The following is an 18,499-nucleotide window of genomic DNA, read 5'->3' on the forward strand; positions in this document are numbered from 1 at the left end:
AATGTGATCACCAAAGAACTTAGACCTACATTTGGTCTTCTATTCAAAGTGAAAGTCATAAGAGAGGTACACAGATGATATTTCAATATATAATCAAGTGATCTCCGTGACCCATCACCATGTTTGTTTATTTCTGTGAAGTGTTTTTACATAGAGGTTGATGGATACACAGGGAACCAAACCTATGATCTACTTCAAAGAGGCTGCAGCACTCAGCATGATTTTGGGATTCCTGGTTCGCAAACATGCCTTTTGCCCCCTCTTTTTATTGAATAGAGAGCCTTAAGATTCAGTCATCTTAGGAGGTAAAAGCAAGGTCCCTGCCCCCATATCACCCTTCTCTCCATACCAGACACATTTGAGCCTGGGTACCTGATCCTAGATAGTGTCCTGTAGTTTATTTCCATGGGAGAGGGATTTCTAGCCATCCCTAGAAGTAAGCCCTCACTGAGCTGTGGCTGCGGGTTGGTGACATCTCTAAGCCCTGTGTTCTTCCTGGTTCTAGATCTGTCAGGTAAAACCCACCTGGATCCATGTAGAGACAGTAGCCCCAGCTGGCCCTCTCAGGGCCCTGGGACTTCTCTGAAATAAAATGAGGAGATTTCATTCATTCTTTTGTTTTTATTTTATTTATTTTTTTTGCCAGTACTGGGGCTTAGACCTTGTGCTCTAACTTGTTTTTTGCACTCAAGGCTGGTGCTCTACCACTTGAGCCACATACCCCCACTTTTGGCTTTTTGCTGATTAATTAGAGATGAGACTCTCATATTCATCTTTCCAGCCTGGCTTTTAACCTTGATCCTCAGATCTTAGCCTCCTGAGTCGCCACTGTGTCCAGCTCTATCAGGAAAGTCTAGAGTTCCCCTTCATCCCAGCCCTTCTACCACAGGATGCATGGTGTCTGTGATGGGTGCTGAGCCTTTTTGCACTGTCACCAGCAGATGAATCCTAGCAGAGGACAAGTTGACATGCTCCATTTTCCTCAGAAGATTCTAGATGTAGAGTTGTTATTCCTAGCTTTTCCCTAGGGAAGAAAAAAATATTTTAGTGTTTTAAGGTTAAATGAATGTGGGGCAAATGTATACATAGTGTCTGGTGTGTATATATGTATGTATCACGATATGTCAGATGAACTGAGTACTTTCCCACATATGGAAGAATTTCACAAGATCATGTTTAACTAGGAATTTCTCTCATTAACTTCCCATGAGTACATGTTTGAATATACATTATATATGTGTGTGCATACACAATATACATACATATGCATGTGGATGTAAATGTTTTTGTTTCTTACATACTGCATGTCAGAAGTTACCAAAGTATAGTTATAGAACTGTCCAAAAAAAAAGGTATTTCTAGTCCCCCACAACTATAAACTAATAAGCAAAGTTATATGTCATAAGCTTTAAACACCAGTTTCCATTCAAGCTATTATGTCTAAAGCTTTCCTGAGTAAGAAGTGGTAGATTTTCCTTTCCTTTTTCCTTCCTGTCTGCCTTCTTTTCTTGTTTTTGGATTGGAAATTTCATTTCAGGGCCCACTTCCTGAAAGAAGCCTTGAGTTTTGGCGTCCTGTAGGGATGAAGACTTTGAATTTAACAGCCCATAAAGAACACTCTAGTTGGTGCTGCTGTTTATTGGTTGGGGGAAGGGTTCAGAGATGTTCCCCATTGCCACACCTGGGTCAAGTATCCTCCAAACTGGAGCCAGTGCTATCCTGGCCAGCATTTGGGAATAAATACTTTCTCATTATTTCTTTTGCCACAAGTATATTGGAAAACACTATGTTTAAAACTCAGCAGGTAATACAGAAATACATGTGAGCCCTCAAAGATTACATGTCTCCTCACACCCCAAGAAAAAACCAAAGCCACTCAAATGTGAGCCAGATGGCCCATGTGATTTCTCACCATTGGGAAATAAAGATGGCAGTTTATTTGTGTACTTGTTTTTTAAGAGACACTCTTGAATGACCCTCTTTGAGGCCACAGGTATAGAAGGAAATGAGGACAAATGTCTAAACTGCCCTTGTGAGAGGTGTTTAACTGCCTCTTTTCTCCCGCAGCAGTTACCTGCTCACCGGACCATCACAGGCTGCAGGAGAGGAAGGGAGGTGGGGAGCAGCAGTTTGGGAAGCTGGCTTGGCAGATGAGCAAATTAAAGCCAAAGCTCTTTAATCTGGGTGTGATGTTAATTCCTTCCACATAAGCACTTAGGGCTAAGGTGATTGCACCCCACTGGGGAGGGTCTTTCTGGGGGGTGGAGGGGAGATGACAAGAAGAACTGCTTAATGCATTTAGGATCCTCTGGTTAGAAAAGGATTTTCACTTAAAGGAGACTTGACACTCTTAAAGATTTCTGCCTTTCCCTGTTTTGGGTAAAGTGTTTTTCTCCCCCATTCCCTGATTTGTCTTAAATTTTACACATTGCTTAGAGTATTAGGGTTTCATTAAGAGATTTGTGGCAGTGTTTTTGGAATCAATAGAGGTTTTCAGACACAGCCTGAACTCCTCAGCTTGTAGGTGGAACTCATCTTGGCAACATCTGAGGCTTGATTCCTTCTCAACTCCCCTTAATCCAGTCACATTTGTCTGACAGGCAGCACTTGGGCTCTCCCGTTGAAAAGGGGTAGCCAACCTTGAAACGTTAGGAAACAGGGAGATCCATTTTATATTACTAAACAGAATTGCTTCTCACTCCCTGCTCTCTTCTTTCTCCCACCACTTTCTCTCTCCCTCTCCCCTCACCCTCCCTCTCTCAAATCAAAGTAATAAGGACCAGGCTTGACTTATACTCTTCAGGCAATTAGAGAGCTCCAAAGATAAGGCAGCAACAGAGGAAAAGGAGTTAAGAGCATCTATCTGACAAACACTACACACACATGCAAATTCTATTATTTCAAAAATATATCCTATTTGCTGAATAGTAGTACTTTTACATTCTGGTTTGAAAATCTATCTATGAATGATCTCAATAAACTCTAGCATCAATAAACTCGAACATCCCAGAGATGCTAAACTATTTAAGAATGGTTATATTCATATCAGATTATCTTTATACATAGCTGATTGCCTTTGACATTACAGAAATACCCAATAACTTGTAGCAATGACTACATATTAACAAGATCTTGAATGCTACCAAAGGAATGTTACTCAGTTCTGTTTGTGAAAGTCCTTTAATTCTCATAGCAACTCTGTGAAGTAGCAAGACAAACAGAAAGGACCCATTTTCCTTTCCTTTTTTTTTTCTCTTTTCTCCTCTCCCTTACCCCCATTTTGAAGCTTGAACTCAGGGCCTGGGCATGGTTCCTTAGCTTTTTTTCATATGGCTGGCATTCTACTACTTGAGCCACAGCTCCATTTGTGGCTTTTTGGTAGCTAATTGAAGATTGTGGAATATATGTATATGTGTGTGTATGTATGTATATATATATATATATATATATGAATTCTATGCATCTATCAGAAAGAATGACATTGCCTTATTTGTAATGAAATGGAAAGACTTGGAAAGAATTATACTAAGTGAAGTGAGCCAGACCCAAAGAAACCTGGCTCTGTGGTTTCCCTTATTGATAATAATTAGTATATGTCTAGGACAGTCCTAGCGGATGATAACAATAGCTCAATAGCTATGTACATATGATCACATAAGATGATACTAAGTGAAATGAACACCAACTTATAGAAATAAGTGGTTTATTGTTGTTGTTATTTTCAACGTACTATGTGAAATTATTACTTTTTCTTTTGTTTTTCTTCCCCATGGCTTTACTCCTGTTGTCATTGTATCTGATTTTGGTACCACGGCTATTGTATATATATTTGTCTGAATCAGGGAAGGGAAGGAGAATATCACATTGGTGAGACAAATGATAAAAGGTGAACCATTGCAACAGGAATACTTACAAGACAATAAGTTGTAAACTAACTGTACAACTTGGGGGGTGGAGGGGAGTGAATTGGGGAGAAGGGGGTGGGAGAAAAATGAGCAAGGAGGTAAGAAATTTGACAAGAAATGTACTCACTGCCTTATGTATGAAACTGTAACCCCCTCTGTACATCACCTTGACAATAAAAAATAAATTTTAAAAAGTTAAAAAATTAAAACGAGTCTCACAAGCATTCTTCTCTGGTTGGCTTTGAACTGCAATCCTCAGGTCTCAGCCTCCAGAGTAGCTAGGATTATAGGTGTGACCACTGGCCCCCAATTCTATTTTTTAAAGCAATATCCATTTTAAGAATAGGATGACTAGGAGATTTGGTTGCTTACCAATCAAGATATAGTAAAACTAGAGTCATGTTAAAAACACAATTTTCACTGTGTTTAACAAAGCCAAGTGTTAATGACTGATGGATAAAGGAGTAAAAATAAAGCCTGTCTTCACTCCTACCTCTTTTTTATGGTTATCTGGCAGTGGCTCAGCTTTTAGCAGATGTTGACTTAGTGCTTCCAAACAATAGTATTGGCCAACATAGAGTCTGCCACAGTTTTCTTGTCAGCTGGGTACCTTGTATCCTTCAGCTGTAATAGCTAGCTAGCACCCTGAAGCAGAGATTGGCTTGTCAGGATTCCTTCTGCCTGGTGGAAATGTGAAACTACTTTCTTTGAGACACTCCATAATGATGATGCTTGAAAACTGAGGAACATCTGAAGATGATGAGCTAGAAATGAAGGAGAAGGTATTCTGTAATGTTCTCAACAGCTTGGCAAAGGGGATTCAGGTAGCTATAGTGCTTCAGTGTGTTCTTGTTGAGAAGAACTGACCCAGGCAGCCCAGGTTGTCCAGTGCTGGCCTCTCACCTTCAAAATGTCACAGTATGTTTCTTAAAGTGTGGGTAATACCATCATTTCCCACACAGTCAGTGAAGTCTCAGCTTTGAACATTGTTAGAAGACTCAAGCAGAGATGTGACTGGCTCAGTAGAAGGCATAAGAAATCATCCTGAGGGACAGGCATGGTCGTACACACCTGGCAGGAGAATCATGGTCCAAGGCTGACCTAGACCAAAACCACTAAAAGCACAGGAGGCATGGCTCAAGTGGTAGAGAACTTGAGTCTAAGCTCCAGCATCTCAAAAGAAAACAAAATCGAAATAAGAAAGCAGTGGGTGGAACTGAAACAACCCTTCCATGAGTTCACTCTTCCAAATGAGTAAGGCCTCCATGAATAACTTAAGTCTTCCAGTTTCAAGGAAAACAAAGCATTCTGGCAATTCGAAGAGAATTGCAGGTGTAACCAGTGAGGGGCTCAATTTTGCCTATGGCTGTACTTAATATTTCAAATAGATAGCAGTTAAGCGTTTTCCCCTGGACTGTTTATCATGTCAGTTTATAGACTTCACAGCTTCATTGCAAGGGCTAATAAATGGCCCACACAATAGCAAGTCCCTCATCTAGTAATTTAATCCCTTTGCTTCTAGATCTTTTCATCAACACAGCCATGGTGAGCCCATCCTGTGCGAAATTTTGTTTGATCTTAGTATTTAGAGAATTCCATTCGAACCCAACATAGGGAGCTATGGGATTTCCATTAAGGTCTCTGGCACCCTGGAAGTGCAGGTACAGCCTGAGGATATGGGAAGATTGGTACCCCATCCCCTCCCCAGCTCCCACTTCTCAGGCTTTAGTCCATCGTGGATGTTTCCAGCCTCAGATGTTGGGCAGAAGCACAAAGAGGCTTTTCCCCATCCAGATATCTTGGCAACTTCTGGAGAGCAATCACTCACAAAGGACAAGGGAGCCAAATTCCAGGCAGCATCCAGAAAAGCCACTGCAGAGTAAATTTGGAAACAGAAAAACAAGGAAAGGGAACAGACTCTCCCAGGCTTCATAGATGAATTTGAAAACTCCAACTATTTCCAAATAACCTTGCATGAAGTGAGGTTTCTTGTTTTGTTTTGCTTTTTCTCCTTAGATTCACATTTCTGTGAGGTAAAGTAGCTGAGTAAACTAAAATTTGCATACAGAGGAGTGTAGCTGCAATTGTTTGGGAGACTCAGAGCAACCTCACCTCTTTTTGCTTTTTTTTTTTTTTTTTTTTTTGTCCCAATACTGGGGCTTGGACTCAAGGTCTTGCACCCCTGCTTGACTTTTTTTTCCTCATGGTTAGCACTCTACCACTTGAACCATACCTCCACTAATGGCATTTTGTTGACTAATTGGGGATAAGAGTCTCACAGACATTCCAGATTGAACTGACTTTGAACCATGGTCCCCAGATATCAGCCTCCTGAGTAGCTAGGATTACAGGTGTGAGCCACCAGTGCCTGGCCACTTTTGCTTTTTATTCTCCAAATAGACAGTCACTTTGACACAAATCACTTGGTGATGATGGTCATTCATGTTATGCTTTGAAGTCAAGAGAGACCAACACACTTCCCTTTCTACTTTCTTTTAAAAACTTCTTAAACATTTTTTTAAAAAACCAAACTTATAAAACTTGCATAATATTCTGAGTTCACGAAAGGAATTTATCCACATTTCTGCCATGCTAAATGTTAGCAAAGTTTATATTGGACTGTCATATTTCTTTACTTTATTCACCAGCATATAAGACATGGATCTTAACATCTGGTTTTTAATAACCCTCGACATCTGGGAGCTCCTTTTAATTCCTATGGTGGATGAGGAACAGTAGTGATATTGGCAGTGTATATTTTCAAGCTACAACTCCCGTCTGTTTCAATCATAATTAATTACCACTTTTTAATATATTTAATTTGCTAAAAGTGATTTGTATTAGACCACACTTCACTGTTGAGAAAATATTGGTAGGGGATGTGGCTGAGGATGTGGCTCAGTTGTAAAAAATTTACCTAGCATGTGTGAGGACCTGAGTTCACTCCTCAGTAAGTAAGTAAGTAAGTAAGTAAGTAAGTAAATAAATAAATAAATAAATAAATAAATAGAACAAAGAGAGAGGGGGTGAGGAAGATAGAGAAAGAAATTTAGGATAGATGTATAGGAGAACTCTTTTGTTGGAAGTGTTTTTGTTTGTTTGTTTTCCCTTTGTATTTTATTTTCTTTCACTTTAAACTTTAGCTAGGTATCAGTGGCTCATGGAGCTATTCCCGGCTAAGATTCAGAGAATTGCAGTTCAAAGGGAGCCTTATTGCTGGGCGCTGGTGGCAGACTCCTATTATCCTAGCTATTCAGAAGGCTGAGATCTGATTATCTCAGTTCAAAGCCAGATGAGGCAAGGAAGTGTGAGACACTTATCTCCAATAAGCTACACACACACACACACACACACACACACAAAAAAAATCAGAACCGGCTCTGTGGCTCAAGTGGTAGAGCACTAGCATTGAGCAAAAGAAGCTCAGGGACAGTGCTCAGGCCCAGATTTCAAGCCCCAGGGCCAAAAAACAGCAACAACAAAGGGAGATCCTTATTCAAAATCTGCAAGATTCAGTCTGCAAAATAACCAACAAAGAACCATGCCAGAGGCATAGCTCAAGTGGTAGTGTATCTGCAGAGCAAGCAAGTTGAGTATGTGAGAAGCCTTGAGTTCAAACCTTGGAAGTTAATCCTTATATGAATGTACTTGGAACAAACCACATATAAACATGCTATTGGGTTTTAAAAGCACTAGGAAATAAATTGCTTTGTAAAGAAAGTCATTTTATAGCCATATAAGTGAGTGGTCACCAGGAGCCATGAGCTGCAATTTACAGAAATCCTCCTGTTTTGTTTTGTGACTTTGGCAAATCTTTTTTTTTTTTTTTTTTTTTTTTTGGCCAGTCCTGGGCCTTGGACTTAGAGCCTGAGCACTGTCCCTGGCTTCTTTTTGCTCAAGGCTAGCACTCTGCCACCTGAGCCACAGCGCCCCTTCTGGCCATTTTCCATATATGTGGCGCCAGGGAATCGAACTGAGAGCTTCATGTGTAGGAGGCAAGCGCTCTTGCCACTAGGCCATATTCCCAGCCTGACTTTGGCAAATCTTAGTGTCTTTCTGTGCCTGAAATTTTCCTACAGCAGCAACTTTGGGGGTTAAGAACTTTATGATGAAATATATTCATACATATACCCAGCAGGTCTCTAGAACCCCTGAAAAACACTTATGGATGCCCTAGGGTGTCATGGCTGTAAACGTCCCTTCTTTATTAACATGAAAGAAACATCAACTTTACTTTTCTCTAGAGACAGTGAGGAAGTTCAACAAATGTAAAAATACATTTCCCTAAGTCATGTAAGGGAAAAAGGGATGTATATAGCTAGGAAAATCACTAGATTGTTCAGTAATAAATACACACTGCAAGTTTTCATATAAGAAGACTCAGCTAAAATGATTGACATACTTTAGTTTTTCCTAAGTATTCCTCCCACCTAAACTATTCAGTGAAAATTCATACTGAGTTGTCTAATTCATATCTATGCAAATCAGTTGATTGACTCAAATCCACTGGGGATTCTTTTTTTTTTTTTATGGCTGCAGGTACTTGGGCTTGAACTCAGGGCCTTGTGCTCTTGCTTAGCTTTTTTCTCAAGGCTAGCACTCTACCACTTGAGCCACACACAGCTCCTTTTCCAGATTTTTGCTAGTTAATTGGAGACACCAGTCTCATGGGGTTGTCTACCATGGCTGGCTTTGAACTGTAAACCTCAGATCTCAGCCTCCTAGGCAGATAGGATTACAAGCATGAGCCACCAGCACCCAGCTGCTCCTGGGGATTGTTCATCTTTGTGGGCTATGTATCCCTAGTGAAATCTTTCAACATCTTACCAGAACAATAATGCATTAAATACATAGATTTGCCCAGGAAAGACATGATGTTGCAAGTCATCTCAAAGATTATACTTCTATGTCCTTGAGTAGGTAAAAGCTATCTTGGCTTGTTGGCAAGACTTCATTGAACTACATGAAAGTACCATTTTCGTAAATGAAAGATGGTTAAGTATTTGCATTTTTATGAGTTAACCTAATATTAAGTAATAAGGAGAGAAAATGTTCACAGGAATGAATCATGTGAAATTCCATTGGAGATCTACTAAATGACACCACTCTTAAATTACATTCAAGACCAGGGCCTGGACCACTCAGTCCAGTGAATAGAGAGAGGTGTTCAGATGAGATGAAGGAATGGTGAATGTGCTCCAACAATTTTCCTGCCTACTGATCACCTCACCAAGACAGAGTAGTTGCCAGAGCCATTATGGAAACATTTTCGACAAGAATTCAGACCAAATTAGCATCAGCTTATCCACAGTTGAATACAATGTTAAGTTAAACATAATTTTCTTTCCATTTTTCTAGATTGAAACTGTACTCAATCTTTTAAACTTATTTGATTACAAATGTATAATCATTTCATGCAAATGTATAACCATTCTTCTTTTATTCAGAGAGCCAAATAGATCCTGACAAAAAGAACACGTTTGAGCCTTTGTAAAATAACCAATATGAGTTATCACATGGTGAAAAAGTTTATTCCACCCAAGTAGATGGAGTTTTGATCTTGTTTTTAAATTCTTCTTCAGCTTTTATTGATACATTAAGCTTAAGAGAAATTAAGGATATTTGATTACTCTAATTGCTTCTCTACTTACTTAAAGAATTTAATCTACTCCCTAGACATATGTAATTCAGATTGCATGCTTTCCAGAAAAATAATCATCTGCTAATGCAGACTAATTTTAATCTTCTAATCCAATCTTAACAGAGTCAGAGCTGGGTAGGTAGAATGTTTTGGTATGGGGTTGCCATAGATACAAAACTTGGTTATACAATTGACAAGTTGGTGATGTGGAACTTAAGTTACGATGGATTTATTTTTGTCCACACTCTTTAAGATTTAAAAAAAAGTGCAGATTCGTGTGCCTTCCAGTGCATGTTGGTGTGACTAATCTTCTCTTCTTTCGTTCTGGTGCTCCCTCCTCTCTGTGTTCCTCCTTCCCACCTCGCGGCTGCAGGATGACGAGGAGGGCATTTGGGCATAGCCGGGCCTGTAGACCAAAGTTCCAGTTTTGTTTTGAGGGGTGAGAAACCATCTTTTATATCATTTTTTTCTAAAGAAAATTATTGTATTTTAGTGTTGTATTGTGTGCGTGCTCCATTGTGCTGGCTGCTCTTTGTGGTTGTGCCCTGTGTTTGCTACTGTGTCTGTGAACAGCTCAGAATTGTGTGTGTGCCTTGTGCCATTCCCAAGAGCCCCACCATCCTACCTCACCTCCCCACCCCACAACCACATGATTGCTCTGCCTTGTTGGGAATGGGTTTAGCATGATTCAGATGTGTCTGTGTTGTCTAAGAGGTAAATTCTGTTCTTACTAGCATTCGTGTATACTTCTTAAGGCATGATTGTCCACTCAGAAATTGTTGCACTTCTCCAGTCATAGTTTTCAGCCAACTGCTTGCTTTCACCAGATAATGCCAGTTGGTGTGACTCGTGCATCCTTCTGGTTGTGCCAAATGTTTTTGCAAGGAATACAGAATAAAACTATGTATCTTCATGGAGAGCTGAGACTGTCATCTCCAAGGAGCCCATTTAGTGGGTTGTGCTCTCTCTTCCATGGCAGATTCTGAAGAAAACAAGCATCAAGGCTTAGTCATGATGAATGGGTAACTGTAATTCCCTCAGTGAATGAGTAGAGCTTATATTAACATTAGCAGGTCTTGGTAGTGCTATTTTATCTGTTGCTTTCTTTAAAATATGCTTCTGTAGAGCTTTGCATTATAAATTACATACATATTGCTCTTTGAAAAGCTAACCTGTAGTTATCAAGAACACACCTTTGATTTTCATTCTTTCTGCATTATTAAGGGTGGGTGCAATGGCTGCACTGTTATACATGTAATGTTGAACTCCAGCAGATTTTGCTGCTGGAAATCACTTTGTTACCATACTGTTAGATATTGTAACACCAGGCACGGCTCTCTAGAGATTAATATTCTTTGTATGGTAGCATGGTGCTGTTGAACGCTACAGCCTTGCACATGGCATTTTATTCAGAATAAAAAATGTGGCAGATTGTGTGCCAGGGTAATTATTTCTGGTCAAGAAAGTATCCTACATGCAGTTCTTAAATGCCACAGTGCTAGAGAGCCAACAGGTTTGGGTCAATTCATTGGGATAACTGAAAATGTGTACCTGTAACATGGCAATATGATATGATCTCACAAATGTTAACCAAGAGCTGCTGAGGACCATTTCACTACTGAACTTCCCTTTGTAGACACTGCTGTAGGTCTCACAAATGGGTCAGATTGCTGGCTTTGGCGGTACTGCAGGTAATGCACAGGGGCTGATTTTCAGCTAGAAATTCTTTCCACATAGTTAAAGTGTAATACTTCTGGGCTATGTGCTGCAGAGAAAGCTTGCTTCATGTTCACATTGGAGTACTTTCCTGTTCTTCCTCGCCTGGGTAAAGGGGGACATAGCAGCACTTTCTCCTTAACACTTCCACATGCAGAGTGATTCCAAGGGAAGCTTGTCAGTATAAGGAGGTGAAGAAACCAGAGCCATCCCTGAGGTTCTGTCAGACGCTCTCCCTGCCTACCAAAACGTGAAGAGAAACACTGCATTTGCTCATATAGAAAAGCCAATGAAAGTGTGGAGAGATCTAGGATAAGATTAAATAAGAATAAAGGAAAAAAACATGAAGAGAAACACTGCATTTGCTCATATAGAAAAGCTAATGAAACTGTGAATAGATCTAGGATAAGATTAAATAAGAAGAAAGGGTTTATGATTTTAAAAGGGAAACACATAAACTCTTTCCCCAAACTTGAATAGAATAAATAGGCAAAGGAAAGTTCTGTGTATTTGTAAGTTGTCATGAGAAGTGTGGCCATTGCCAGGCCTGCAATCCGAGTTACTCAGGAGACTGAAAACTGAGGATCATGATTTGAAGCCACCCTGGCAGAAAAATCTATGGGAATTTTATCTCCAGTTAACTAGCAAAAAGCTGGAAATAGGCATGTGGGCTCAAGTGGTAGAACCCTAGCCTTGAGTGCAAAAGCGTAGGGACAGCACACAAGCCCTGAATTTAAGACCCAGTACTGGCAAACACACACACACACACACACACACACACACACACACACACACACACACAGTTTGGCAATCTTAGGAATCACTTTTTTTTTTGCCATAAGAATGTGTTAGATTTGTAGGCTGCATTTGTCTCTCCTGAATAATAAAAATTTTTATTACTCTTTCGAAAGTTTTGGGACATCCTCCCTGCTGCTCCCTGAGATATCATTTGTGTTGTCACTCACAGGATGAAATCTCTGAGACCCACAGTAGAAAGTCTTGCTGTCCTTAAGGCAAGCATACACAATGGTGTTAAGCCCCCATCTTTTAAAATTTCTATACAAGTTTCCCCTAACACCATGCATCTCTGAAAGCAAGTGTCGTCAGAAAATTAGTCAATATATAATTCTACTTTAATATGTCATAATAAGTTTATGGGCTTCTGAAGAAAACTACTTATCTTTCTTTATGACTCCTTTAAACAAGCTTGCTCAGATATCCTCAGGCTTTTAAAACCCTATCTTTAAGGATTTAAATAATGAGATATTGGGGAACCTTCTAGTTTTGAACAGCCATTGCATGTTTGAACTGCATTACAATCTCTGAAGCCTAAGAAGACATTGAATTTATAACTAAAGATGGGTAATAGTCATACATTAAAAATTAACTGTTTTGAATGTTTTGATTTATAGCCCTTATAAAAGAAACATTACAACATGTTCTTTTACTAGGCATCAGTTATATGCTCATAATAGCATCAGAAAGCTTCACTTGAATCTGGAGTATGGGTGCTGAAATGAATCATCATTTAGGGGGGAAAATCACTCTAGAGATTTATAACAAATTATAATTAGCATCACAACCCTGACAGCTCCTCCCTTTTTTGCCACTTCTGGATAGAAAGTCTAGGCATGATTTTTTTGTCTCCCTGGGATCCTTCAAGGGTAGTAATTTCTGATAGCAAAGTGGACTGGGGAAAGGTTGCTTTCCTAAGGACTTTTGGCAGCCACTAGAGCTAACCTTGGCCCCCTGAAAAACATTTGGCTGAAGGTCTGGTCTTATCATATAGCAGCCAAGGACCCTGTACTTTGAAGGGCTCTTCTGTCATTGTCTTGAAATTCTTCATTGTTTTCAGACACTTTCATTTTGCATTGGATTCACAAATGATATATATATTCTGTGATTCTCAGAATCACCACCTATACCTGCCTCCCATCTCTCTGCTTTTTCACCCTGGTTGCTTATCAGTGTCTCTGTTTTCTTATGCCTAGTTTCTACCTCTGGCCTGCTTTACTGTTCTGCTTTTCTTCTAGAGATGCCAGGGGAATACTTTTCCAGTAAGTTGTTCTCATGAGCATTTCTACAGTGTACCCATTCCCTACCCTCTCCCTTCTTCCCCAATACTTAGTGACATATTATGAAGATGCCACCTGGGATCTTCACTGTATTTTCTATCTTGCTTTGCAAAATACTGGAAAAACTGCTCTTCCATCACTCTTCTCAGAGAAAAGCAAATTGATGTAGCAATATCAACAAATAACTATCCATATCCACTTACTGAAGGTGTTTGCCTTGGATTTCCAGGAGGCGCTTTGATCTGTGAACATTCAAAGAGGTGAGGCAGTGGGGAAATAAATCAAGACCCCCTGCAAGACTGGGAGCCACATCTGTCTCCTTTATCATTCAGGTGTTTGAGATCTTCCTATGAATTCTTGCAATTGAGCAGATGTAGAATACAAAATCATTTTTGTTTCTTAAAACACTAGGAAGGAATAAATCTGTTTTTAATTGAAGACATATGCAAATCTTAAGACTTGATTACCAAAAATTCAGATGTGATATTAAAAGTTTTGGCATGGGGCCACAATGCTAGTAATTGCATCCTGATAAAAATGCAGGATTGAAACTGTGAGGCACAATATAATCTGTGTGTGAGTACGTGGGAAGTGTTATGAATTCCAGAACAATATAGATATAGGGAGAGATTTTCACACACAACATAATGCTGGAAAGGCTAGTGGAGCTCCCGAGTATCTCTACCCTGGGGAAAGAGATAAGACTGGGGGAGGGGTAACTTCATTAGGGCTTCAGAGTTTATGCTCTCATTTTCTTCTCTCAGTAGACAGGATCTGTACATGAGCCCTGAGCTTATCCTGGGGCAATGAAATCAGTGGATGGGAAAGAAGTGATGAAAGGAGCCCTGGGCTTCCTCAAGAGGTTTTCTTTTATACATCCTAGACAGAGATACCTACCAATGCTTTGATTTGCTCTAAATCTCCTATGACTGAGGATCTGATATGTTTCCACCTTCTGCCATTGGTTACTAAGACATTCATTCATACATTCACTCATTATTTACACATTCTTTGATCAGCTGGGTAAGTTCTCAGTTACATGCTTGGAAAATAAAAGAGTAAGATAGATGTGGTTGCCACACTGTGAATCCTAATACACAGTTAAAAGAAACAGAACCTAAGTAAGCATATTAGTATTGATCTTAGAAATTGTTATCATTACTTTGATGAAAACCAATAAGATATTAATATCAACAAGTATAATGAACTTGAGAAAAGATGGTCTGTGAGTGTCTCTCCAGGAAAGGTTCTTGAAAGCAGGGGGAGTCACAAGCTTCCATGTCAATGTGTGTGGTCAGGACATGACTATGCAACATGCACTGGAGGTAGGAAGAACTTTATGGACTAAAGAATCTTGAAAACGTAGTCTGGATAAAGCACAAAAATATGTGATAAGGTTGAAGAAGCCAGAAGGGGCCAAATTGCATCGGCCAAAAAATGGCTACAGTAGAGAGTTCAGACTTTAACCTAAGAAAAATGAATGGACACTGAAGGATCTTAAGCAGAAATATGACATGATTCATTTTCTGTTCTAGAACAATCCTATCTGCAGAAAGACTGAATTTTCGTGGCAGGGAAAGCAGAAGTAAAGGGCTGTTCCATCATTTGAGAGGATTGATGGTACAGACCCAGGGCTGCTACAGTGGAAATACAGACAAGTGCATACACTGAAGATGAGTCTAGGAAGTGAAGCTAGCAGAACTGGGTGGGGAGGTCACACAAAGGATGAACTTGAGAATATGTCAGAGCTCTACTGTGCTGTCCAAGAAGCAGCAGACTGTTGTTGGAGAGCTGGGAGAAGTGGGATTCAGGGTTCTCTTTTTCCCAGATGTCCCGTAGATCTGGTCAAGGCAAAGGCCTGTGTTCTTTCCCAGAATCTTTGGTCTTTGGGGGCAGTGCAGTGCTATACAGGCTGACAAGTTTAAACAAGGTTGAGTGGCTCTTCTAACTCTCAAAGGGAAGGAGAAAACTTAAACATGGGATAAGGTGATATATATACACGTATGTACATATATACATATATGTACACACACACACACACACACACACACACACACACACACACACACACACACACGGGTTCTGTAGCAAAGCTCCCAAAGTTACAGGCGATTGAAAAGGTCCTGGAGAGAGAATAATGCAATTAGCTCCTGCAATCCCTGCTCAGAATGCCAGGCATCAAGAATTATATCATTAAGGGTTCTTCATTATATTCTAGTTGCTCATTGTGATTGGCTTCCCATATCAAATTTCTAACTACTATTTTTTGAAGAAACTTTTAGCCATCTCTTTTCAGGAGTTAAGATGAGAAATAACTGTAAATAGCCACAAGACATTTGAACAACCATGACAGTGACTCTACTTCCAGTAACAGAATCAATTCCTCCACAAAGTAAGATGTTTTCATTTAATCACCCCCTTCCTCCTCTTCCTCTCCTGCTTCTCTGCTTCTCCTTGTCTTTTTCTTTTCTGGAATATATCAGTATATTTTCATATTTCTTCTGTCTAGGTGTGTAAAGCTGTTGCTCAGAGCTACCATTTGAACACTCTATTGATAATTCTTAGAATCACTACTTTATTAATATTGGTACTAGAATTGAGTCAGTAAACAAAGTAGATTCATACTCTAAGAGAATTTAGGGTGGTATACAGATTCTTGAACTGGTGCCTATGAACTCTTAGGGCAGATGCTATGATGTTGTTAACAAACGTTGGTGTGGGTGTGTGTACGTCTTTGATTGTGTGATCCTCTGTGACCCTCAGCAGATACTCTGAGGAGTGAGGTTTCAGCAAGGGTGAAGAGCCACTCACTATGAGAGAATGGGAAATAATGTCATGGAGGGCTATTATTGTAGTCTATGCTTTCAGACAGGTTTCAGTTGGATTCTGGCTGTAGTACTGTTTAGCTGAGTGGCCTTGGGAAAATGGCCTTTCCTCTCTACCTCCCCTGTGGTGTGGACCAAGTCAGCCAAGTTGACTAGGATATGTCACCAAGTCGGAGGCATGGTGAGGGCATATGCTTATACTTAGGGGTGCAGGAGGATATACTCTACCACCCAAAGGAAGGATTGATACTATAGATGGATGACTGTAGGAGATGAAAGAAAAAGCAGAAGAAAGGAAAACCTATTTCTGTAACCACACCCCAACCAGTTAGACATTCCTTAGCAGGTTTGTTTACCCTAAAAGTACACCATCTTATCACTTCTGATTTTTTTGATACTTGAATACTGAAAAGGACATGATTAGTTATATTTACAGCAGAGCATTTCTTTCCATCAAAATAAAAAAACAAGCAATGAATAAGTATTTGATAAGCAATTCTGAGGTGATGAATGGAAGCAAGAGAAGAGCAGTGATGTCTCCAGCCACCTCTTTCCACTCTCCAGTGTGTGTGGCCTTGGGGACTGAGGCAGGATGTGATGACCTACACTAGTTTTTGGAACTCATTGTGGTTGCCTGGCAAAGCAATATGTGTTGGCTTGGGTTTAACCATACTCTCAGGACCTGGAATCTGGCTGAGAAATCATAAACAAGCATTGATGATAAATGACCAGGGGCCCGAGGCAGGAGGCGTCCAGTGGAGTGTTGTTGCATGACATGACATCCTTCCTGAGCCAGGGCTGCACACAGGGAGCGCTCTGGCCCTCCTACCCTTGTCGTTTGCTCTGCAGCACGGTGCTGGTCTGGTCTTGCTTAACCTCTTTATTAATGATCTGTAAAGGAGAGAAAAGAGCAAATGTAGAAATGTTACAGATGACACTAATTTGGGAGGTGTTGGAAATACAAGTGAGGTCAAAGAAATCACACAAATGTCCAGAAGAAGGTTAGAAATGTGGTGGGGAGAATAGGGGAGGGATAACAAATCATGGAAGAATCCAGACTCTCACATCTGGTGAAAATTAATCAGAGACATAGATATTAATGGACGGGAAAGGAATGAAAAACTGAAAGCTGAAAGAAAAATCTCAGTGGCCATTAGGAAATCTAATCCAAAAGCCTACCATAGGTCATATCAAGGAGGGCAGTTAGCATTGACTAGATATTAACAGGTGCTAGAGCAATAGACGTAACTATTTGTGGCAATCTGGTCCAGAAATCATGTTTTATACTTCTCAGGAGCGAATCTGAAAGATGGAAAGATTTTTTTTTTTTTTTTTTGGTTGTGGGATTGAACTCTGGGCCTGGGCACTGTCCCTGAGCTCTTCAACACAAGGCTAGTACTCCGCCTGAGCCACAGTACCACTTTTGGCTTTTTGGTGGTTAATTGGAGATAAGAATTTCATGCACTTTCCTGCCTGGGCTAGCTTTGAACCACAATCTTCAGATCTCAGCCTCCTGAGTAGCTAGGATTACAGGTGTGAGCCACCAGCGCCTGGCAGAAAGGGCTTTTAAAGACTGCAACCACTAGGTGAGGGCAGGGTACTCTTTACTGGTAAATGTTGATCTAGAATTCCTCAAAATCATCTACATTGGAACACATGATAAAAATGGCATTTTCAGGGAGAGCATAAGAGATTCATTTTAGGATATGTAATTGTAAACTTAAGAAGGCTTCCCGCCTCATACCTGGTCTTATACAATGAAAGGATACTTCTCAGTCGGCCACCTTCCTGGGCCACTGAGCCAGAATTTTCTTACTGGTTCAGAGAGAGCCAACCTTAGAGTCCCATCTCTTTTGAAACATCTACAGTCCTAACAAAGTGGACAGACATCTTGTAAACCAGGAATATGGCCCGCCCTAAATCGAACAACAAGAATGGCTATGTTACTTTTGTCCTTTAGGCCTTAATTTGTCTGGAGGCTATAAGCCACACCAAAGCATGCCTTAACTCTCCCTCAGATCTCCCTCGTGTGTGTCTCACCCAGGTCACATGATCCCTGCATGAAAAGTATTGGTCTGCCCAGCAGCCCAAGTCTAGCCTTCCCTGTACATCCATTTGTTTGAAACTTTTGAGTAGAGTTGTATATTTTCTGGCTGTGTTTTCCGGATAATATAATGCAAAGGCAAAGAACAACATACAGCAACTGAAACCAAGACCTAGTTCACTAGGCCTAGTACTCTAGGCTAAATACCCTAACAATAGCTCCCCCCTTCTCCCCCATTTGTGAAAGGACATGGGCAGTTTCCAATTCAACCTGCCACAAGCATTTTCTTAGTG

The 18,499-nt window shown here is 40.3% G+C and overlaps 1 protein-coding gene across 7 annotated transcripts in view; it reads left to right on the forward strand.

Moving 5' to 3' along the window:
* The window catches only part of Erc2 (ELKS/RAB6-interacting/CAST family member 2), a 973,754-nt gene that overhangs the window by 774,729 nt on the left and 180,526 nt on the right, over positions 1 to 18,499 (forward strand). For 3 of the 7 annotated variants that reach the window (XM_048355802.1, XM_048355801.1, XM_048355803.1), the window contains one exon: positions 9,920 to 9,985. The exons of the other annotated variants lie outside the window; for them this stretch is intronic. In XM_048355802.1, coding sequence (XP_048211759.1) covers positions 9,920 to 9,946 — 27 coding nt within the window. In that variant the 3' untranslated portion in view covers positions 9,947 to 9,985. The remainder of the gene's footprint in view (positions 1 to 9,919; positions 9,986 to 18,499) is intronic. 7 annotated transcript variants of the gene reach the window in all.

The sequence above is a fragment of the Perognathus longimembris genome, chromosome 10, assembly GCF_023159225.1.
Source record: "Perognathus longimembris pacificus isolate PPM17 chromosome 10, ASM2315922v1, whole genome shotgun sequence".
Lineage (NCBI taxonomy): Eukaryota > Metazoa > Chordata > Mammalia > Rodentia > Heteromyidae > Perognathus > Perognathus longimembris.